Raw genomic sequence first — 24,508 nt, forward strand, 5'->3', positions numbered from 1 at the left:
AAAGATTATCTACAGTGACCTAACCACGGTAATAAGGAACCATCAATGGTCTTACATGTGCTTATGGCCTTCTTATTACAAATGCCACTGTTTAACAATGGAAGATATATGGTAAACTTTCATTAAGGCAAGTTCTGTACAATTTTGAATGAAGGGATTTAAATTTAGATTTCCATGAATTATGGACAAATTATTAACAATTGTCCTGTTCTATCCTACTCCTGTTCTGACTGGTCATATTTGCTTTCAGATATTCCAAGAGATTACTTAAATCATTAGGCCTGTGTCCTGCTAAAATCATGTCACTCTCATCCAGATAAAACAAATGCATGCAGTTACAGTCTCCAGTTACCTTAATCACTTTTTGCGAGGCGAGGGATTTTGGCTTGTGAAAATAATGAGTGGATAGTGACTTTGGAACACCACTAGTCACAGTGGCCATTGAGCCAAAAAGTGAAATGTAAAGCCTTGCTAACAAAACCCATTTTACATCAACTTACATGAAAAATAACCATATTTATTTCCACGATCATAGTGGAATACCGCTGAATTAATCCTGCATTCCATTCAATTTGGAAAGTTGGATTTTCCAACTTCTTACTAGGAAATGTGCAAAGGAATGCCACTTGAAATCGGAATTACAACTTGGAAACAGACTTTCAACTCTGATTTCGCAGAGTTGCAGGTGTGTGACATCATACAAACATGTCGGCACCCAGCAGGGTTGGGGAGTAACGGAATACATGTTACGGGATTCCGTATTTAAAATACAAAATATAAGTAACTGTATTCCACTACAGTTACAATTTAAATCATTGGTAATTAGAATACAGTTACATTCAAAAAGTATTTTGATTACTGAAGAGATTACTTTGCATTTTATTGTCATTTGTTTCATTTAATATTTAGTCCTTTCAGATGGAAAACATTTATACATATAAATGATGCGATCCAAAGTGCATTTGAACAGCGGTGAAACACTTTCTTATGATGTGTTACATTCATACGAGCAGACAGAGAAGTAAGTTTGAAGTAAGTTTGGAGCAGAAGAAATAGAAATAAACCTTGTGTAAATTGTCAGCTTTATGCTAAGCTAAAATGCTATTTCTAGCCATTTTACATGCACGTTACCAGACACGATCATAGTTTTTTATCAAGAAAATTCACGTTGGATCATAATTTCTTTTTTTCTAGTAAGACCTTTGATATTAGGGCAAAAACTGTATTCTTGATAAGTTTTGTATTGTTTTCCTGTAAAAATATCTAAAAATCCTTAAAACAAGATCAATTTGATTTATCTTGTTTTAGAAACAACACTGCATAAGATATTTAGGTTTTTCAGAGAATGTATTTTTAACATGTGTATTTTGTCTAACTGTACTGGCAGAGTTTTTATAGTCAAAACAAGTGAAAAAATCTACCAGTGCTGAAGAAGTAATCCAAAGTATTTAGAATACATTACTGACCTTGAGTAATCTAACTGAATACATTACAAACTACATTTTACAGCATGTATTCTGTAATCTTTAGTGGAATACATTTCAGAAGTAACCCTCCCAATCCTGGCACCCAGGGAGATATACAAAGTGATAAACATTCACTTTTATCAAATAATATCGAAAATGATTCAAAGTTCCTACATTATATGATTTTATAGGTTGACGGACGTTCTAAGGTGTGCAATTATTTTTCAAGGAAACACACAGCTATGCAGTAGTTCCAGGTCTTGACCGCATAACGGTTCCATAATCACTTCGCCAAATTATTTCAGTTATTTCAAAAAGCCCAACAGGCTACCACAACAAAATAACCAGTTATAACAAAGACATTGGTTAAGTACATTGGATAAGAATGACAAACAATGTCTTTAATATCTTAAATTTATTGTAATTTCAATTGAAAAGCATCCTTGGGCTCTTTCTTTCTCTCTCTCTCTCTCTCTCTCTCTCTCTTTCACTCTCATCTCACCCCCACACACACAGTACAGGCTACCACAGCAAAATAACCAATTAAAACAAAGACATTGGTTAAAGTAAATCGGTTAAGAGCGTCAAACAATGTCTATAATATCCTACATTTATTTCAATTTCGATTGAAAAGCGTCCTTGGGCTCCCTCTCTTTCTCTCTCTCTCACATCTGTGTGTGTGTGTGTGTGTGTGTGTGTGTGTATGTGTGAGTATGTGTGTGTGTGTGTGTAACCATGTTTATACTACACTGTGGGGACCAAATGTCCCCACAAGGATAGTAAAACCCAAGAAAACCTACCATGCTGGTCCCCATGAGGGAAATGGCTTATTAAACATACTAAACTATGTTTTTGGAGAGTCCCCACAATGATATAAATACATGGTATGTGTGTGTGTGTGTGTGTGTGTGTGTGTGTGTGTGTGTGTGTGTGTGTGAATGTGTATATGTGGGCAGGTTTAAGTGGTTTACGAGGACTTTTTTTTTAAGGTTACAAACTGGTAATTACAAGGGTATTATGCTATAAATGTGGTTTATGAGGACATTTCTAGTGTCCCCATAATTTAAATAGCTTAAAAAACATACTAAATGATGTTTTATTGAAAATGTAAAAATGCTGAAAGTTTTTGTGAGGGTTAGAGTTTAGTGTTAGGGTTAGGGGATAGAATCTATAGTTTGTACAGTATCAAAATCATTATGTCTATGGAGAGTCCTCATAATGATAGCTGCACTAACATGTGTGTGTGTGTGTGTGTGTGTGTTCGTTAGTGTGTTTTGCACTGAGGATATTTTAGAGTCTCACCCTGTAATTTCTGTCTGTTTTTTTTTTTTTTTTTTTTCCTGCATTGTGGCTGATTTATTGATTGTATTTGACAGATAAAAAAAAAATTGCTCTGTTTTTTGGTCTTTCCTATTCATTTTCAATGGCCGGTCAATTTTGACTGCCAATACCAAAGGTGCCGCTTTTCTTTTTATGACCACTTAGACTTAATGAATCAAGCCCAATTTTTTTATTTTATTTTTGTATGTTCAGATGGCAAATGGAGGAAAAGTCACCAAGTTTTGTACTGCTCAGATAAAGGAAAACATTTTTATTAAATTTTAAAATATATATATTTTGGTCAAAAATGACCGAATACCACAGGAGAGTTAATCCAGAAACTTTATGACACATTATTAACCACATACTCCAAACAGGCCTGTTAGTTCTTTAAATTTATTTGTGCAAATTTTGCAGAGGTTTTGAGAAACAGAGGATAAATTTCAGCATTCATAAATAACATTCATTTTGCATATTTTAAGACAAAACCTGGATAACAATACTCTACCCACATCCCTGTACCCATTCAAAGATCTCAGTGGTCCACATATACAACATAATACAACAGCATGTTAGTCAAACAATGAAGAGTTCCCAAATAAACCAGTACAGTATTGCTGCATTAAGGGTTAGTGCATGAAGACTTTACTAATTATTGATAGACAGCATTGGTTTAGGAATGCCATGTGAATTTGAACAGCAAGCGTGGAAAGATTTACAAGATCTTTACCGTGGTTATCAAGGGTTCATCACATCAATATTAGCAGGTACTTGTGCACATTTATCAAACATTACTATGTTTCAAACACAATATGTTACAAAATCATGCTGAAGTCATTTGAGAGAAAAGGAATTGTATGTAAGAAGATTTTTGTTCAACATGACCAATGATAAATGATCGTGAGCTATATTCCCCAGGCATGCTCTTGTTTTTTTGTTTTTGTTTTTTGTATAAAGAAGATTGGCTTTTGCTTGTTGAAGCTTGACCAGTATATCCCGATGTGACTTTAAAGATATACAGTATATCACCTAAAAATAAAAAATTCTATCAATATCATTTACTCACCTTCTTGTCTTTCCAAACACATACGCTGTTTCTTAATAGAAATTTTGAAGAATTGTTATGCAACTCTTACCATACGACATTTTATAGGGACCAGGGAATTTTAAGCTCCAAAAAACAACAAAAACATCATAAAAGTATTATAAAAGTAGTAAATGTTACTTGCGCACTGCCTTCTAAAGCCTTCTAAAGCCATACACAAATTAAATTTAGAGTTATGCACTGATACTCTTGCCCTCCCCTGAAGCTATCGCACAAGTCGTATGGATTACTTTTACAGTGCTTTTCTGTTTTTTTGGGGGGGGGTGGAGATTGACAGCTTGGGTTACTATGAACTGTCATGTTTGTGTTCCAGATACCTTTTCTTTCTTTTCTTTTTAATACATTTGCAAAGTAATCAAAAATCTGGTTTTTGCTTTGTCTTTTTGGGGTATGGAGTGTATATAGATGTGAAAAGGCATAAGGCTGCAACAACAAAATGTGAGTGGGTCTGAATAGTTTCTGAATGTGTGTGTGTGTAAGTATATGTATATATATATATATATATATATATATATATATATATATATATATATATATATATATATATATGAATAATGACGTGTGTGAATAAATAATGACAGAATTTTCAAGTTTGTGTGATATATTTCGGTTAACACTTTACGTTAATGTTCCCTTGGTTAAGGGTTTAAAAAGGGGTTTGTTAATGACTAATAAGTCATTTACAAATGCATTATACAACATTTATATGCAGTTATAACAACATGCATGAAAAGGGCACCTTTCATCCAGTACTTGCCAAATAGTGAGATAATTATCGTGAGATTAAAAGGAGGGATTGTCATTTTGCTACAGTCCACTTTGTGTTTATATTCATTACTTTAACATTACTTTCTCTGACGGTTTCGACCTGTCAATCATTTTGCGTGTTCTCATTGTACTGTAGTTTTAGTGAATTATTATTATTATTATTATTATTATTAATGGCTTACTGCCATTTTTATGCCATGTTGTTTATAACAATTATCCGTTGAGGGTGCCATTTTGCTGCTGCTGTTTTTAACAACCATTTCTGCATGATGTGGACCTAAGTAAAGTTCATTTTGTTATCTTTGGAGTGCAGGGTTTTGGAAGAGGGGGCTTGGCTAATTCAACGGCTCAGTCTCGTGGAACTAGAATGGCTAAAATACCTTACAGCACCTTTAATGTCTTGAATTCATTGTGTCGCCATTTTCCTTGACACGTTGATGTCAAACGAATGGTGCCACTCCAACTTACTTAGTCCTAGTTACCTAAAGTCCTCTGCAAAAACACTTTTTTGGTCATTCACAGCATATATCATATATTATACTACAGTTAGTTATGGTCCTCAAATCTGATTGGATGCGAGGCGTTCCAAGAGTGCTGATGTCTCAGAACAGCAGCACTTGGAGGCTTCACTCTTTGTATCACTCCGCTTGTGTTCGTGGCATTCAAAAATAAAGTTTAAGAGCAGCGCCGATGTGTTAAAAGCAGCTAGATTTTCATTTTATGTGTTGTGAGTCAGTTGAGTTGACGACCTTCATTTCAGGCAGCGCTGCCAGTCAGTGAGCGGTTTCTTTGAAGCGAATGGCATTGTCTCTAACTCCATGATTGCTTGGATTACTACTACACTACAGCTGGGAAATAGAGTTAAACTTACAGCATCAGCATTAAGGCGTATCACAGCTGAGAAACAAAACAGAAGAATTTATCAAACGTACTAAAGGTGCTTACCTACCAGAGTTTCCACATTGGGAGCAAATTTAAACATTCAACATGGAGGACACAATGAACCAGCTACCATGAAATGCTCAGAGAGGACCCTCCTCGGACAGCTATTTTTTACATGGAGAAAAAAGGATGACCAAAATTCCATAATCTTCAGCAAGCTGACTAACGCTACACTACAGCTGAGGAATGGAGTTAAACAACTACAGCTTTACTGATCATCTCTGCTTGGGAGTTACGACAGACACAGGTAATCGCACACACTCAATTTCTCCAGTTACTTGTTAGAAACAGCCAAAGCCATCGATACTAGTTCTAAAGTGATATTTTTGAATTAGTAATGGAGGCTTGTGCATATCTTTTGATCAGCAACAGCAGATTCTGATCTGTGGCGTAAGAAAGTAGTTCCATGCACAAGTGCGTTTTTTGTGTTTTTCCTCTTTTTTTTTTTTTTTTTTTTTACTTTTACATTAAACTTTTGTGTAAAAGCAATATCACATTTGCAATCATGTTGTATGGTCCTAAATCAGCATGATGGTGATTACCTGTGGCTGAATTACAGCCGTGCTGATGTAGGGCCATACAGCACTCTTGCTCGTGTGATATGGCTTTAATAAAGCCTGATGACCATTAAACCATATTAAACTTTATATATATATATATATATATATATATATATAGGCTTCTAATGTTGGCAGCTCCTTATTAAAGGCTTTATACCTGTATGTGTTCACTTTATATTACAGGTTAAAGTTGAATAAGTGTGAGGTGAAATGGCTCACTAATTGGCAAGTATTGCATGAAAGTCACCCTTATTATGCATGCTGTTATAACCACACATCAGTGATTTGTTTGCATTTCTAAATGAATATTGATCATTTATGAACCCTTTATAAACTCTTTTAATAAATGGAAGTTTAAAGTAAAGTTTTACCAATATTCCTTTAAAAAGGCCAGAAAAAAATCAGTCCCAGATTTCAATGTCCAGGCAGTGGACAACAATGTTCATATTGTTCCATTACTGCTGTTCCAATAAAGCTCTTTTAGAAACACGCCGAGAACAGACTAGTCTCAATGGCAATTGACTGTAGTTTGTTTCTTAAGACCAATGGACCCTCTTTGTGCTTGTCTACAACATTTGAAACATCATGGGAACAACCAGTAGATTCAATACACAGTTTTTCATTTAAACCACTCTCGTAAAGGGGAGTCCATACTTCATAACTTCACTGATCGTTGAGGACCACTGGTGTGATAGTATTCCTCTATGGTACAGTAACAGTTTAATACTGTGCTTAGTTTATTAAAACCGAAGAATGTAATTTCTTTCAATGTTAAAATACTTTCCCAGTTTATATATTCCAGTTTATTATGCGAACACTACAAGCAAGCCATTTGTAGGTTGATTTCCCCGAAAAGTGCAACTCTGTTGTGCCACCAAAATATTGCTCCGTTTGTTTGAGCATCCTGACTAGCACGACATAAGAACATTGGTGCAACCAATGTGTGAGTTCGGGAAACCTGTCTGAAAACAGTTAGTAGTTTTGCAGTTACATTTGATGGCACAGAGATTACACACTTCACCTTTAATGAATCAATTCTATGAATATAAACTCAGACAATCCAAGCAAATTAACGCATCAACATCCCCAACATGAGGACATTTGCAGATTCTTGAAGTCAGAGTGTTCAGCGAAGAGAACTGAATTTTTGGTCTCTGGTCTTTGAGTCTTTACGCCCTCTTGAACTGTGACTGTGATGAGGTCTTGGAGAGGAGTTGGTCATCTTGTGGGTGTGATGACTGGTTTGCTTTCCTTTGGATCTGTGGTGAGAGTGGTGTTTGTGAGGCGTGCTGGTCGACTGGCGTCCTCCAACGATCTTGGGCAGCTCTGGGGCAGGAGAGGGGACGATCTCTTGAAGAGGGTCCAGGGCTGGTGGCACCACTTGGGGCTTGGCTTGCGGACAGGAGCTTGTCAGGAGAGGAGAACGAGAAGCCGTTTCCAGCAGACCTTTAGTGCCCTGTGTGCACTGCAGAGGAACACAGGGGGAAAGATGGATGGGGAGAAAGAATGAAAAGGATGACAGAGTAAAGGAATGTGACAAAGACAAAAACAGAAGTAGATTCAAGTTAGGACCAGTGGTCCAAAACAGAGTTGAAAGCAAAAGTATAAGTTTCGAGGTGCATGGTTTAAAAAGAAAAACTTAAATAGCTGAAAAGTAAGCAATGGCCAATCAGAAAACAGCATCACAGATGAGTCATGCAGATGTCATTAGGGTACAATGTGGCAAAAGGCACCCCCTTAAGGTAAATGTGCTTTTGATCTGGTCGCAAAGAGTATCAAGATTAAAAAACTGAAATTTATTTTATGGGTATTTATGGAGCAACATTATTTGTGTGAAAAGAAATAATAACTAAGTTATTTTGATTAAAATTATTTTTTTTAAAGAAAAGGTGGCAAGGGAGCCTTTTACCCCACACTTAGAATAAGGGTGCACCATTTCCTGTTAATTTCAAACACATTTTGCATTTCATAGCATCTCAAGTATTCTATAAACAAATGAATCTCTGTTGTGATTGGATCAGGCAATGTGAGTCCAAATACTATCCTTACACTTACTCACTTTTGATTTAATTACCTTGAACAAAACTGAAAATGACAAATAAATATTTAGTCTCAAACAATTCTCTAACAATTTCAGGGATTTTCATTAGCTATATACATTTTCAACATTTTTTAAGTAATTAAATGTTAGATTAAATGACCTCAAAATTAAACTTTAGAAATTGCACACAATGACCTCATGGAACAGGAAAATTTACGAAAGTGCTGTGAAATTTATGTTGGTTTGTTGCTATATGGTGTTTTGGGAGAAGAAGAAAAAATCTCAAAAGTGCCTTTTATCCCGGGGGGCCTTCAGCCCCTTTGTACCCTCTACCCTATTATGAGATATCTTCTGCTGTATAAAACTGTATGACTAGATCTCAAATTTACATTTTGTCATTATTTAAAGGCCTAGTCACACCAAGACTGAATTTTCAGTGAGAATGTTCATTTCGAACAAGCTTTTGAAAAAGAACAATGGATTCCTATGACGCTATTCACACCAGGTCCGACAAAAATCCAAAGGTTTTTTTCTACGGGGAGCAGTCTGATTTTTTTTCCTTCTGATTGCAATGAAAACTGACTGACCAATGAGATAAGAATGTTTCTGCTGCAGCACAATTCAGCGCATTGTAAAATATCAATATTTACATTCAATTCTTTACTACAAGTGTAGCAAATTGAATTGCAGACCCTCATTGCTATTTTTATTGCAAGGATAATATAACACAAGTATTCCTGTAACGGTGCTCTTTTTCTCCCCATGCACAAGAAACCCTGAATTCAATACAAATATGCAATAATTAAAGAAAAGATTGCAAGCCTGTGTCTTCTTTTATATTATTTTATATGCATCGTATTTTAAGCTATACCTGTTTTACTTAATTTACATTATTTCACATGTATTTACTGTATATCACTGTACCTTGTGTTGTATTTTCCAGGCATTCAAAAAGAACAGCTGGGTTCGAGAGATCATTTGGAATATAGCAAAAAACATGCATAAATATAAAGACAGAAGATACGGGATGTATGCAATAGCGCTCTTAACACATTTTCTATATTCCTCAAAATGCATCAAAAACATGGAAAGAACTAATGAAATAGTTATACCAAATTAGGTAAATAACTGCCTTTACTGCATTAAATATATTAATATCATGCACTGACAGCTGAATACTTAAAGATCCGTGCAACAAATTAAATGTTTGTAGAACTGCTGTAGAGGGGTGAAAATTGTTTTTAATTTAATTAGTTTCAGTCTCGGTGTGAATAGGTCTGTTGTTGGCAGTTCATCTCGCACATTCATCCCCATGTGTTCTGAAACCTGATTTTCTTGCATACATGGAGCACAAGCGGAAATGTGTTAAAAAATTTCAGAACTACTCTTTTCTATACAACGAAAGCAGCAGAAAAACACCATAAAAAGACAGAAAAAGTAGTCCATGAAACTCATGTGCTTTATTTTAAGTCTTCCGAAATCAAACAATAGCTTTGTATGAGGAACGGCAGTTTAAGTTGTTATTTACTGAAAAACGTCCCCTTTGTTCTAATCTTTCAAATCACATTTGCACGTGTCTTCACCACTTGCCCGTCCAAGGTGCAAGTTCAGAGGTGAAATTAACTCGCTAAAAGCGAGTTAAATGTTCTCCCAAACAGATGAGGTTTTTTAAGGTTAATGCTCTATCGCATTTTAATTCAACAAAACCTACAGTTGAAGTCAAACGTTTTCATACACTTAGGTTGAAGTCATTAAATCTCATTTTTTAACCACTCCACAAATTTCATATTATCAAACTATAGTTTTGGCAAGTCGTTTAGGACATCTACTTTGTGCATGACAAGTAATTTTTCCAACAATTGTTTACAGACAGACTGCTTCACTTTTAACTGACCATATCACAATTCAGAAGTTGGGTCAGAAGTTTACATACACTAAGTTAACTGTGCCTTTAAGCAGCTTGGAAAATTCCAGAAAATGATGTCAAGCCAGTTAGACAATTAGCTTCTGATAGGAGGTGTACTGAATTGGAGGTGTACCTGTGGATGTATTTTAAGACCTACATTCAAACTCAGCGCCTCTTTGCTTGACATCATGGGAAAATCGAAAGCAATCAGCCAAGACCTCAGAAAAAAAAACTGTGGACCTCCACAAGTCTGGTTCATATTTGGGAGCAATTTCCAAATGCCTGAAGGTACCACGTTCATCTGTACAAACAATAGTACGCAAGTATAAACACCATGGGACCACGCAGCCATCATACCGCTCAGGAGCACAAATGTCAAGATGGCGCCGAGTATGGCTGCTGCGTTGCGAGCTCCGACACAGGGTAGTAGTGTTTTGTTTGTTTTGTTCACAATTCTTATGTTTTTTTGTCTTGGATGTTGTCTGCCTTATTGTCTACAACAGACAAACACTTTTGGACATTGGTTCAGCGATCTCACACCGAAAACCGGACTTCACATTCCTCAATGCCGACCCGCTGTTTACAAACACACAAGCGGAGCCCTTTGTCTGGGCAGCACGGCCGTGGAAACGCAAAAGGAAAAGGGGAAACAGAGCTGGCGTTCTCATCAGAGTAAGACGCCGCGCAAATCGACCCCCGCTACCCAGTATTCTACTGGCAAATGTTCAGTCTCTGGATAACAAGCTCTGCAAGTGAAACCGCGGATCTCTTTCCAACGAGATACAAGGGACTGCTGCATTATCTGCCTTTCGGAAACTTGGATGTCTGCGGAGATTCCAGACTCAGCCATTGAACACGCGGGGTTCTCCGTGCACCGAGCGGACAGAGCGAAAGACCTCTCAGGTAAAAGCAGAGGAGGTGGTGTATGTTTTATGATCAACAAATCCTGGTGTGATCAGAGGAACGTACATTCTATCAAGTCTTTCTGCTCTCCTGATCTGGAATTTCTCATGCTTCTGTGTCGACCATTCTGGCTACCGAGGGAATTCACAGCGGTCATTATCACTGCTGTGTACATCCCACCACAAGCCGACACAGACCAGGCACTCAAGGATCTGTATGGGATTATAAGTGAGCAGGAAACCACGCACCCTGAGGCCACGTTCATTGTGACCGGGGACTTTAACAAAGCCAGTTTAAAATCAGTCGCACCAAAATATCACCAGCACATTAGTTTCAACACACGAGGGGACCGGGTTTTGGACCATTGCTACTCTCCGTTCCGGGATGGCTACAGATCCCTCCCCCGCCCACCTTTTGGCAAATCGGACCACTCTTCCATTCTGCTTCTGCCCGCTTACAGGCAGAAATTGAAACAGGAAGCACCCACCCTCAGAACGATCCAGTGCTGGTCGGACCAATCAGATTCTACGCTACAAGACTGTTTTGATCACATGGACTGGGAGATGTTCCGGTCCGCCTCTGATGATGACATCGAGCTTTACGCTGATAGCGTAATGCGTTTCATCAGAACATGCGTAGAGGACGTCGTTCCGACCAGAACAATACGGATCTATCCGAACCAGAAACCATGGATTAATAGCGATGTTCAAGCGGCACTTAATGTGCGGACCTCCGCTTTTAATTCCGGTAACGCGGAGGAGTGTAAACAAGCCAGTTATCAGAACCGCAAAACGCCAGTACAGGAGCAAGATTGAAGGACAGTTTAACACCACCAACTCTAGAAGCATGTGGCAGGGAATTAACATCATCTTTAAAGGGAATAAAAACTCCGCCATGAACACCGCTGCCTCTCTACCGGATGAGCTAAATATTTTTATGCTCGTTTCGAGGGAAATAACACCGCCCGGAGAGAGCTCTCGCGGCTGAAGCTACAGAGGTTAGTTCACTCTCCGTCTCTGTAGCGGATGTAACCCGATCCTTCCGACGGGTGAATATCCGCAAAGCCGCGGGCCCAGACGGCATTCCGGGCTGCGTCATCAGAGCGTGCACGAACCAGCTGGCTGGTGTTTTTACGGATTTTTTTCAACCTTTCCCTCTCTTTGTCTGTAGTCCCCACATGCTTTAAAACATCCACCATTGTGCCTGTTCCAAAACAATCAAAAATAACTTGCTTAAATGACTGGAGTCCTGTTGCTCTGACCCCCATCATCAGCAAATGCTTTGAGAGACTAATCAGAGATTACATCTGCTCTGTACTGCCTCTCTCTCTTGACCCACTGCAGTTTGCTTACCGCAACAACCACTCCACTGATGATGCCATCGCATCTACAATACACACTGCTCTCTCCCACCTGGAAAAAAGAACACTTATGTGAGAATGCTGTTTGTAGACTACAGCTCAGCATTCAACACCATAGTGCCCTCCAAGCTAGATGAGAAACTCCGGGCTCTGGGCTTAAACAGCTCGCTGTGCAGCTGGATCCTGGACTTCCTGTCAAGCAGATGCCAGGTGGTTAGAATAGGCAGCAACATCTCCTCCTCACTGACCCTCAACACTGGAGCCCGACAGGGCTGTGTTCTCAGCCCACTCCTGTATTCCCTGTACACACATGACTGTGTGGCAACACATAGCTCCAATGCCATCATTAAGTTTGCTGATGATACTACGGTGGTAGGTCTGATCACTGACAATGATGAAACAGCCTACAGAGAGGAGGTGCACACTCTGACACACTTGTGTCAGGAGCACAACCTCTCCCTCAACGTCAGTAAGACAAAGGAGCTCGTGGTGGACTTCAGAAGAAAAGACAGAGAACACAGCCCCATCAACATCAATGGAGCACCAGTGGAGAGAGTCAGCAGTTTCAAGTTCCTGGGTGTCCACATCACTGAGGAACTCACATGGTCCATCCACACTGAAGTCGTTGTGAAGAAGGCTCATCAGCGCCTCTTCTTCCTGAGATGGCCGAGGAAGTTTGGAATGAACTGCCACATCCTCACATGGTTCTACACCTGCACTGTAGAGAGCATCCTGACTGGCTGCATCTCCGCCTGGTACGGCAATAGCACCGCCCACAACCACAAAGCACTGCAAAGGGTGGTGCGAACTGCCAGACACATCATCGGAGGTGAGCTTCCCTCCCTCCAGGAAATATATACAAGGCGGTGTGTGAAAAAAGCTCGGAGGATCATCAGAGACTCCAGCCACCCGAGCCATGGGCTGTTCTCACTGCTACCATCAGGTAGGCGGTATCGCAGCATCAGGACCCGCACCAGCCGACTCCATGATAGCTTCTTCCCCCAAGCAATCAGACTTCTGAACTCTTGATCTCCCACGATCAAATACATCAGCACTGCACTTTATTACCCTTACTCTTATATCTCACACCAGACTGTCATAAATTATATTATTATTATATTATATTCTCTCTTAACAACTGACTATCAACTGACAGCCTGAATGTCAATACAGTACAATACTGTACATTCTATATATATATATATACTTTTTTATATATTTTTATTTTTTATTTTTTATTTTTATTGATTGATTAATGTGTATCTATATAGTGCGTATTGTATACTGTACAGTGTATGTTATTATTTGTATATTGTTGAGTGTAATTATGTGTATAACAGATGTTTAATTGTGCTGTGTTAATTTGATGTTTATTGTAGATTGGTATATGTCTCATCACTGTCACGACTGCTATGTTGATTGGAACTGCACCTAAGAATTTCACACACCATTGCACTTGTGTATATGGCTGTGTGACAATAAAGTGATTTGATTTGATTTGAAGGAGACGCATTCTGTCTCCAAGAGATGAACGTAGTTTGGTGCGAAAAGTGCAAATCAATCCCAGAACAACAGCAAAGGACCCTGTGAAGATGCTGGAGGAAACAGGTAGACAAGTATCTATATACACAGTAAAACGAGTCCTATATCGACATAACCTGAAACGCTGCCCAGTAAGGAAGAAGCCACTGCTCCAAAACCACCATAAAAAAGCCAGAATACAGTTTGCAAGTGCACATGGCGACAAAGATCTTACTTTTTGGAAAAATGTCCTCTGGTCTAATGAAACAAAAATAGAACTGTTTAGCCATAATGACCATCGTTATGTTTGGAGGAAAAAGGGTGAGACTTGCAAGCTGAAGAACACCATCCCAACCGTGAAGCATGGGGGTGGCAGCATCATGTTGTGGGGGTGCTTTGCTGCAGGAGGGACTGGTGCACTTCACAAAATAGATGGCATCATGAGGAAGGAAAATTATGTGGATATATTGAAGCAACATCTCAAGACATCAGCCATGAAGTTAAAGCTCAGTCGCAAATGGGTCTTCCAAATGGACAATGACCCCAAGCATACCTCCAAAGTTGTGGCAAAATGGCTTAAGGACAACAAAGTCAAGGTACTGGAGTGGCCATCACAAAGCCCTGACCTCAATCTGATAGAAAATTTGTGGGCAGAACTGAAAAATCATGTGCGAGCAAGGAGGCCTACAAACCTGACTCAGTTACACCAGTTCTGTCTGGAGGAATGGGCCAAAATTCCAGCAACTTATTGTGAGAAGCTTCTGGAAGGCTACCCAAAACGTTTGACCCAAGTTAAACAATTTAAAGGCAATGCTGCCAAATACTAACAAAGTGTATGTAAACTTCTGACCCACTGGGAATGTGATGAAAGAAATAAAAGCTGAAATAAATCATTCTCTCTACTATATATCTGACATTTCACATTCTTAAAATAAATTAGTGATCCTAACTGACCTAAGACAGGGAGTGTTTTCTACAATTGAATGTCAGGAATTGTGAAAAACTGAGTTTAAATGTATTTGACTAAGGTGTATGTAAACTTCTGACTTCTACTGTACCTCCCTACCCTAAACTTGAAACCTAAATCTAACCGATAGTGTCATAAACCTGACATGAATAATACAATTGCTGAAGCAACAATGTCATTTTGTGGTGCTTGTACGACACTTTTGGCTCACGTTGACTCACTCTTCAGGACTCGTACCACTTCCTTTGAATCACAAGTGCAACACTCTGTCCGTTGAGGAACCACACAGTTTGATCACACTCAAACAAGCTTGTAAATGCAGTTGGTTATGTAATGCAAATGTTAAAATCTGTCGTGCGCTCTAGTTAAAGTGTTTAGATGTCATAAGATAGAATTACATGAGTGAAAAGTAAGTGTTTATGAACTGACAATCTGGTGTTTTACTTGTGGAAAGTGAACAAGTCATTGTTGGAGCGTCTTTAGTGTTCATTTTACCAGGAAACTGCCGTGATACGTACGAGCCATGTAAAAATCATTTTGAAAACATTTTGATGCAGTAATGCGATTCTTTGAGACCAGGTTGTTTTTTAGTCCTTTATTGAGCTTGACAGCCCCTTGTCACTATCTGCATTTATTGTATGGAAAAGGGAAGCTCGGACATTCTTTAAAACATCTCCTTTTGTGTCTCACGGAAGACAGAAAGTCATATGGGTTTGGGACAACATGAGGGTGAGTAAATGACAACTTTTCGTAATTTTCATGTGAACTATTCCTACGTTTTTGGTCTATAGCATGATCCTTTGAAGCTTTAAAAGAAAGATTAAATTATGAGCTCAAAGTCCAAAATACAGTACAAGTCACACATACACAATATATACGCAAACTAAACATGCAATATGGTCAGTCATCAGAATAGGAAGAGAGGCAGTGCTGATTGTCGTTGTGCATCAACTGCAATGCATCACTCCGGAATGGCAGCGGGAATCAGTGCAACCAGGCAGCATGCAGGCCAAAAGCGTGTGGAGCCAATGTGACGCCACTTACAATCGTTTATGTCTGTGCCCCAAAAACCCGCCTGAGTCTTACCAACCTCCCCATAATGCCCCACTTCTGCCCACTGAACGATCAGCTGGCACATGACAGGGCGAAATCCAGGCAATCTTTCTCCTAAACACATGCACACACACACACACACACACACACACAGGGTTCAGGGTTAATGTGTTGAGGCTGGTGAGTGTTAACAGCACTAATGTGCCCTAATGCACAGATGCATGACTGCACAGTTCAAGTACTTACATGCCAGAAAACACGAGTTGTGTTGTGTGCACAAACAGAAAACATTTGCACTACATACACATTTACTAAATCAAGGCAGTTACTAGGGATGGGAATTGTAAGGAATTTAATGATTCAGGTTCCTTAACGGTTCCATTAACTTTTATTACTTTTGAAGAAATATTTGGAAACAAATTACAAATACAATTTTTATTGTATTTACTGCCCTCAGCCGTCTGTTGCCAGATGATGAGATCATTCAGATTTTAAGAGCAGATATAACAACAAATCAGAAATAAATTCTTGAAAAAGGCATGTTTACACCATTTTTAATGACTTCAATGATATTTAGAGGCATTAATGCAATCCAATAACTGCTTCTTCTGTAACTATATAGTATATTAGTATGTTACATTAAAATCTAAACAAACAAAATGGTGCAAACATGTTTAAATCATTTGTTTATATATACAGTATAAATGTATACAGTATATGTACATAGTGACAGTTATTTTTTCATTCGAACTGAACATGATGGAAGTCGTAACGTTCAGGTAAGTGAGATTAATTCAATAGCTTAAGTGTTTTAGATTCACTAAAAAGAACAGCGTAGTGACCAGACTACGCTGGTCGCACTGTAAATTCAAAAGAATCGACTCATAAGAGTCATTCGTTCGGGAATCAGACTAAACTGGTCGTGCTTTGTGTTTCGCACTGTAGATTCAAAAGAACCGGCTCATATGAGTCATTCTTTCAGGAATCGGTCAACAATGTTCATGCTGTGTGTTTCATGCTGAAGACTCAAAAGAACAGTTTCATTAGAGTCATTCCTTCATAAATCGGACTACACTGGTTGCGCTGTGTATTTTGGATTCAGTACAGGTGCAGAGTTGCCGTTGAATAATGCAGCAAGAAACACTGTCAGAGTATTTTAGTACGGTGTTCTGGAAAAATGCATGTTCAAGAATCGTTAACGGAACCGAAAGTCATTAAAATAATATGGTTCTGGTAACCAGTTTTTGGTTCCCAACCCTAGCAGTAACTTAGCAGATAAACATGCAGGAGAGGAATTATGCTGTAGAGTTTACAAAATATTTATTTAAAATTAAAATGCATTTTCAAAATACACAAATACAAAATATATTTAAAAATGTACAAAATCTGTCAGGAAAAAAAAAAAAAATAAAGAGATACAAACAGATCAGGAATTTAAACCCTTTTTTTTCCCATGGGGAATTCTTCATTGTCACATGCAAACATTTCACAAATACATGCACACATACTATCTCAAATCATCATGTGTATATTGCCACAACATCCGCTCTACACTATAACAGTGAACACTGATGAGATGAATTAGCACCTGAAGAAATGCAGCTTTATGTCACATCTACTAAAAAGCTAATGAGCACATCAATTTTATCTTTAACAAAATTTTTTGCCTGCAATTCTACCTAAATATAATTAACAATTTAATAGTCATATTTAAATGTGCACAGCAGGATGACATGGACTTATCCACCCCTGGGTTACACCCAGAGAAAGCTGTTGTTTTTTTTTTTGTTTGTTTACTGACATGGTGAAAGGCACTTTTTTTGGTGACAAGGTAAGCATCTGAACGTAAACAAAACTTTTTTTTTTCAGAAAAACTGTAAATAAACAGCAAGTACTGTAAAGCACATTCAACAGCTGAAAAACACCCACTATGTGTGAAAATGACAAAAACCTAAAACAGACAAACAAACAAGTTTGTTCGAGTTTTTCATTTATACTCCGTTAAAAATAAATAAACAACCTTTTCAAAAGCACCATTAGTTATAATTATCCGTGTCTGTGATTAAGGTCTTCAGAGATGTTTGAGATAAATCTTTGAATAAAGGCCACAAATAAACATAATCTCTGACACTTACAGTACTTCTGCTCATTAACTGTGAATTCCACCTAACATTACAGGAAGCCAGAGGGTTTGTTTCCTCTTTCTATAAATAGAAGATACATATTTGTGCGACGTGAAGCACATCAGCAACACCCGTTTTATTTTTGTAAACCATGTACACTTATTCTCACTGATCTGTGAAGGAGATTCAGAGCCAAACATGTTCTATAAACCACCTCCATAAACAATCCTTTCTCTTTCAAACTCAAAGTAAACAACATAAATATCTGACCTTGTCTGAGACATCACAATCCATAACAGCTACATTCAACACTGTACACATTTTCAGGACACCTGCACTTGTGCGCTGTCCAACGAACCAAACATTGACTGAGATGTAAATAAAGGATGCATTTCGTGCCAAAATGCAAAATAAACAACAAACAAAAGGGGGGTGGGGTAGGTTTGGGACACACATAGGACATCAGGCTGTTGAGTGGTGTTAAATGGAGATGTCAGGTGGCTGTATGGTTATGATGGGGGGTGGTGGAGGTGGAGGTCGGCCTGAGGTCACTGCTCGTCCTACCATGTTAATGTCGTTTTTAGCAGCTGGCAGCTCGATTTCCAAGGGACTGGTCTGAACGGAGTCATCAGAGGGCACAAACCCTCGCCTGTCAATCAAACTAACAAGAGGAGAGAAGAGGCATTAAGGAATTAAAATAAAGCCTCAACAATAAATACAGACTTGTCAGACAGAGTAACGATAGACATTTTGCAGATTTGGTCAGGGCTAGGGGTGGGCCATACAAGTAATTTACATCTCAATATTTTCTACATTTTGGTTGATAAGAACTATGCATGACGATATACACATTCTTATCTTAAATTATTCAAACAAAAACAAAATAGCAGTTTTCAAAATGACTATTTTATTTTTAAAAGTCAATTGCAAAGAATATCAGCTCGACACAAAAAAATGAGCCTTCGCTGATAATTCTGGTAGCTCTGTGATTGGCCAAAATGCTAAGTTAGACTACTGTGATAACCACTACTTTTCCTGTAGAACACAGACGCTTGATCCTTTGGCCTAGTTTGTTTACAATCTGAATTTAAGAGGTTTGGATTTCGAATAGGGATGTGCACGAGTAATCAACTAATCGAATACTCGTTCTGCTCTGGCTAGTCGACTATTAAAAACATTACTCGAGTACCGCAGATTCACTTTCTTTGCCTGCTGTGAGCAGCACTGAATTATAGTGTACTTTCCCTTTGAATCTCTCACCAAATGTGGATATCTGTCATTGAGGTGTTGGAGATATCATGCCATCTTCATTGTGTGCTTTCAACAAGTGTGGCAATCCTCTTAATATTTAGATTCTTTTTGAACTCTATTTTTTGTAATTAACATTTTTATTGATTCATGTGCATATGACAATGAAAAAAACTCAACACATATATAATGAATCAACATTTTACATTTAAACCCTACTAATACAATACCACCCTGACCCCTAACGAACACCCCTGTGGTCCCACATAAAACACACACAATCCAAAAAAATAAAATCTATATATATATACACACACACACACACATATACACACACACACACACACATAAATAAAATAATAAACATACATGATTAAACTACACTCTCCACATCCCCTCCCCGAGATTCCCCCAAAAAAACTAAATATTTGCCCCATTGTTTAGCAAATAAGTCCCTCAACCCCAGCCTTCTACTTACAGCCTCTTCAAATGCAGCTACCCTCTCCATTTCCACACACCACTCCGAAAAAAAGGGTGCTCCACTTGACTTCCAACCCCTTAAATTTACTTGCCTGCCGATCATGAGACTGGTCATAACCCAGTTTTTTATATGATTGTCCCCTAAATGCATGACCACTCCATCACCCAAAATACAGAGTCTGGGACAAAGCAAAACCTGAGTGTTCAAAACGTCGCACAAATACCTCTGAACCCTCAACCAAAACTCCTGGATCTTAACACACCCAAAAGACATGGGTAGTGTCTCCAACTTCTGACTGGCATTGCCAGCAAGTGGGTGTGTCTTTAAGACCAAGCCTATATAATCTAGAGGGCGTCCAATAAAATCTATGTAAAATCTTAAATTGCATAAGGCGAACCCTTGCATCTCTAGATACAGACTTGACATTTTTAAGAATCTTAGTCCACACTCCATCCTCCAATACCAAATTCAAATCTTTTCCCCATACTCTCTTGACAGAAATCAAGGCTTCATCCCCCAGACTCTGAATTAGTAGGGAGTAATACACTGATGCTTCATGGCCTTTTCCAAAAGCAGCAATCACCTCTCCCAAAGCACCTGCCGCTTTAGGTGGGTGCGTGCCACTCCCAGAAATAGTGCAAAGTAGGTGGCGAAGCTGTAAATACTTATAAAACTGAGATCTGGGAATGCCAAAATGTTGAACCAAATTTTCAAAAGATCTCAATACTCCACTCTCATATAGGTCACCAAGTGCATTAACCCCCCTCACAATCCAATCTGACCAACAAAAAGGGGACTTATTAATACATAGTTTAGGGTTCTGCCATATGCTCGAGGCAACATTTAAATAAATATCAGAATTAAACACTCTGGACACTTTTGTCCATATCGAGTGCAAATGCAAAATAACGGGATGTGACTTAACCTCTCCAGCTAGTTTAATCGAAAGGCTATGCAAGAACTTCCTTTTCAATACAAAACCAGGGAGGGGCCCTCTCAGGTGGAAGCGACCAATGAGCCAAATGTCTAAGACTGAATGCATAATAATAAAACTAAATCTTGGGTAGGCCTAGCCCTCCTCTGTCAATCGGCCTATGTAACTTATTGAAATTTAACCTGGGGTGCTTACCATTCCAAATAAAGGACTTCGCTATGCTATCAAATTGCTTGAAATAAGAGAGGGGGACATCTACAGGGAGAGACTGAAGCAGGTAGTTACATTTTGGAATACAATTCATTTTAATAATATTAACCTTCCCAATCATCGATAAATGTAATGAAGCCCACCTGCTGACATCGCTCGAAAACCTTTTTATTAAAGGGTCAAAATTAACTAACTAAATCAGACAAATTTGCTGGGAATAAAATCCCCAAATACTTAATGTCCTGTTTGGGCCACTGGAAAGCACCCGGCTGGAAAGCCGTTTCTGGGCAGTACGCTGTCAGTGCCAAAGCTTCGGATTTAGACCAATTGACTTTGTATCCTGAGAACTTGGAAAAGGAATTAATAATTCTGTGGAGGCAAGGCATAGATCTAGTAGGTTCAGAGACAAATAATAAAATATCATCTGCATAAAGCAGAAGCTTATGCGCCGCACCTCCCGCTGTCATCCCTGGAAAATCATCCTCCTTTCTTATCGCAGCTGCTAATGGTTCCAGGGCAAGACAGAACAATAACGGGGAAAGAGGGCAACCCTGTCGAGTGCCCCTATCCAGAGTAAAATAATCTGAAATTAATCCATTTGTTTGTACCGCCACTACCGGGTGTCTATAAAGTAACTTAATCCAACCAATAAATGTACTCCCGAACCCATACATTTCCAAAATCTTAAAAAGATAATCCAATTCTACCATATCAAACACCTTTTCGGTGTCAAGTGAGATGGCAGCGACCGGAGATTGATCATTCGCCACTGACCACGTGATATTGACGAGATGCCTGATGTTATCAGAAGAGCTACGGCCCCGAATAAATCCCACCTGACCTATATGTATAAGAGATGTCATAACCTTAATTAATCGGTTAGCCAAAACTCAAAGTATGACTGTCTTGCCCTGAATAACCAAAACTCCACTTTCCGCGACAAAATAGTATTATATCTATATTTCAATCGGGTTAATTCTCTGAGGCCATCAGATGACATTCGGCACTTCAGCTCTGCCTCGGCACTTTTAATATTTCCTTCCAACTCCACAAGTTCTCGTGCTTTGGATTTTCTGATGAATGAGGCATACTGTATGATCCAGCCCCTAAGAACCGCCTTAAGTGCCTCCCAAGCCATGCCCACAGAGGATACTGAGGACCAGTTGGTCTCCATATAAACATTGATTTCAGTCTTTAACATTTGTTGGAAATCAGGATTTTGTAAAAAGGACACATTAAGGCGCCAACTATATGATTTCTTTTTCTCTATATGTGGCATCACCTCTAAACTCACCAGGGCGTGATCTGAGACTAAAATGTTTCCAATTGAGCAATCAACAACAGATGAAATAAGGGATTTGGATATCAAAAAAAAAAATCTATTCTAGAATAAGTCTTATGGACTGATGAAAAAAATGTATAGTCCCTACCGGATGGGTTCAAAAGTCTCCAAATATCCGAAAGACCAAGATTTTTACACATCCTGTGAAGCGTCAGTGTTGCTCTAGGAGGTTTACACACTTTAGCTTCACTATGATCAAGGACTGAATCCATCAAAAGATTAAAGTCTCCTCCCAATATTATATCATGAGGGGTGCCAGCGGTTTGCAACATCCCTTCAAGATCTATAAAAAAGCCTTGATCATCAACATTAGGCGCGTAAATATTAGCCAAAATCAGACTTTGCCCTTGAATTTCAGCTAAAACAATAATTACTCTTCCTAATTTATCTTTAATCTGTTTGAGAAATTTGAATTGTAAATGTTTATTAATCAATATAATGACTCCCTTGCTCTTACTTGAGCCAACACTAAAGAAAACATGTCCACCCCATATCTTCCCAAATTTTTCAGCTTCCTGCGGGGAGAGATGTGTTTCTTGAATAAACACTATATCATATTTCTTACGTTTAAGAAAAGTAATAACCTTCCTTCTTTTTATGGGGTGCCCCAACCCATTTACATTCCATGTGGAGAGAGACAACTTATTCATATTAACATTTGACATATTGATATAATAAAAATAAAAAATTGTGTGTGAAAAACAAAATTATGAAGACCACATTCCCCATTAGTGAAACAATCAACCCCCGAACATCCCCCGGAACAAAACAAATAAAAAAAAGAAAAACGTGCGCATTAACCCCGCGCACGACAGTGCCAACCGGCATCAATCCCTCTAAACTCAAAAGGTCCATGAACGCACACGAGTTCCCACGACAACTTTGCCATCGGATTGCTCAATTTTGCCTCACAAATTTGTGAGGCATAATTACATAACAGAAAATACTTTGTGAAATAAACCCAGTTAATAGGAAGAATGAACACAAAAAATGTGTAGATTCATTCACAGAACTGTCTCAAGGATGTGATCTTCCACAAAACAAATTCCAGCTGATATAAAACCGTTCAGATTCCTCGGACAGACAAACGAATGTTCAGTGAGCCAGCTGTTATGAGTTCAGCGGATGACGTAATCATTCAAATGTCCCGTTAAAAAAAATAAAAAAAAATAAATAAAAAATAAAAACAAACTACAGCCAGCAGGAGGAATAAGCACGAAGAACGAACAGATTAATCCACAGCTGTTCCAAAGGAGTGTTATTCAACAGAACATGCTCCAGCCGCTAGGCGGAACCAATACAAAAAGAAACAAAACCGGCATCCCGGTTCCCCGGATGGTCGAGTCAATTCACTCGGAGGCCGCATAAAATATATACCATGACTTACATAATCCGTCAGCTTCATAAAAGACATCCTTTGTGTGAGCATGTAAATATTTTGAGGTCATCCGTAGTGTCCACTCTTAACTGGCCGGGAACTTCAATGCAAATGTAATCCTTCATCAATGCAAAAGTTTCTTTAAGGAAAAGTGTTATTCACAAAACAAGCTCCAGCTGCACGGCGGAGCCAACGCAAAAAACCCAAAATTTCATCCAGCTTCCTCAAGAGTTAGGTACAGCGAGTCAGGCCCACTCACATGAGAAACATCCAATGGTTTACTCAGTCATTGATTCTATAAAAGACATTGCCAGATTTGGACATGTGAATACTTTGCGACCGTTTTTCATTTCTATTCTCAGTTTGGCAGGAAACATCAGAGCAAACGAGATCTTTTTCTGATGTAAGAGTTTCTTACATTCCTTGAACCGATCGTGTTTCTCTCTTGTCGAACTCGCAAAGCATAACATTATGGTACTTCCAAGAAAGCTTCCCTTTGCTCCTCGCCTGGCGCAACACAAGATCTTTATCGGATGATCTCAGAAATCTGGCCAGAATCGATCATGGGCCTATCTCCCTCAGCAGATCTGTGAGCTGGGACTCTGTGAGCTCGCTCGATTTCCAGCTTGTGGCCTGTTATGTCGAGCAGACTCGGGAAAAACTCATCCAGGAATTTCACCATATCTCTGCCCTCCTCATGCTCAGGAATTCCAACAATTTGAACGTTATTCCTGCGGTTTCTATTTTCAAGATCTTCAAGCTTTTCAAGGAGATGTTCCAAATCAACTTTGGTCGCGGGCGGATTAGCGGATAATTCCCTCTCTGAAGATTCCAGAAAATCGATTCGTTTTTCAACATCAGACACTCTTGTACCTAACTC

The 24,508-nt window shown here is 38.7% G+C and overlaps 1 protein-coding gene across 2 annotated transcripts in view; it reads right to left on the bottom strand.

The window, feature by feature from the left end:
* Positions 1-3,072: 3,072 nt before the first annotated feature.
* Positions 3,073-24,508, bottom strand: part of LOC127425702 (palmitoyltransferase ZDHHC18-B) — a 39,301-nt gene continuing 17,865 nt past the window's right edge. The window contains exons 8-10 of one of the 2 annotated variants that reach the window (XM_051671953.1): positions 18,600-18,696; positions 15,950-16,026; positions 7,510-7,626 (exon numbers count right to left, since the gene is read on the bottom strand). In XM_051671953.1, coding sequence (XP_051527913.1) covers positions 15,985-16,026; positions 18,600-18,696 — 139 coding nt within the window. In that variant the 3' untranslated portion in view covers positions 7,510-7,626; positions 15,950-15,984. Of the gene's footprint in view, positions 7,627-15,949; positions 16,027-18,599; positions 18,697-24,508 lie in introns of both variants that reach the window. The other variant, XM_051671952.1, reaches the window with a different exon arrangement.

Source organism: Myxocyprinus asiaticus, chromosome 34 (assembly GCF_019703515.2).
Source record: "Myxocyprinus asiaticus isolate MX2 ecotype Aquarium Trade chromosome 34, UBuf_Myxa_2, whole genome shotgun sequence".
Taxonomy (NCBI): Eukaryota; Metazoa; Chordata; class Actinopteri; order Cypriniformes; family Catostomidae; genus Myxocyprinus; species Myxocyprinus asiaticus.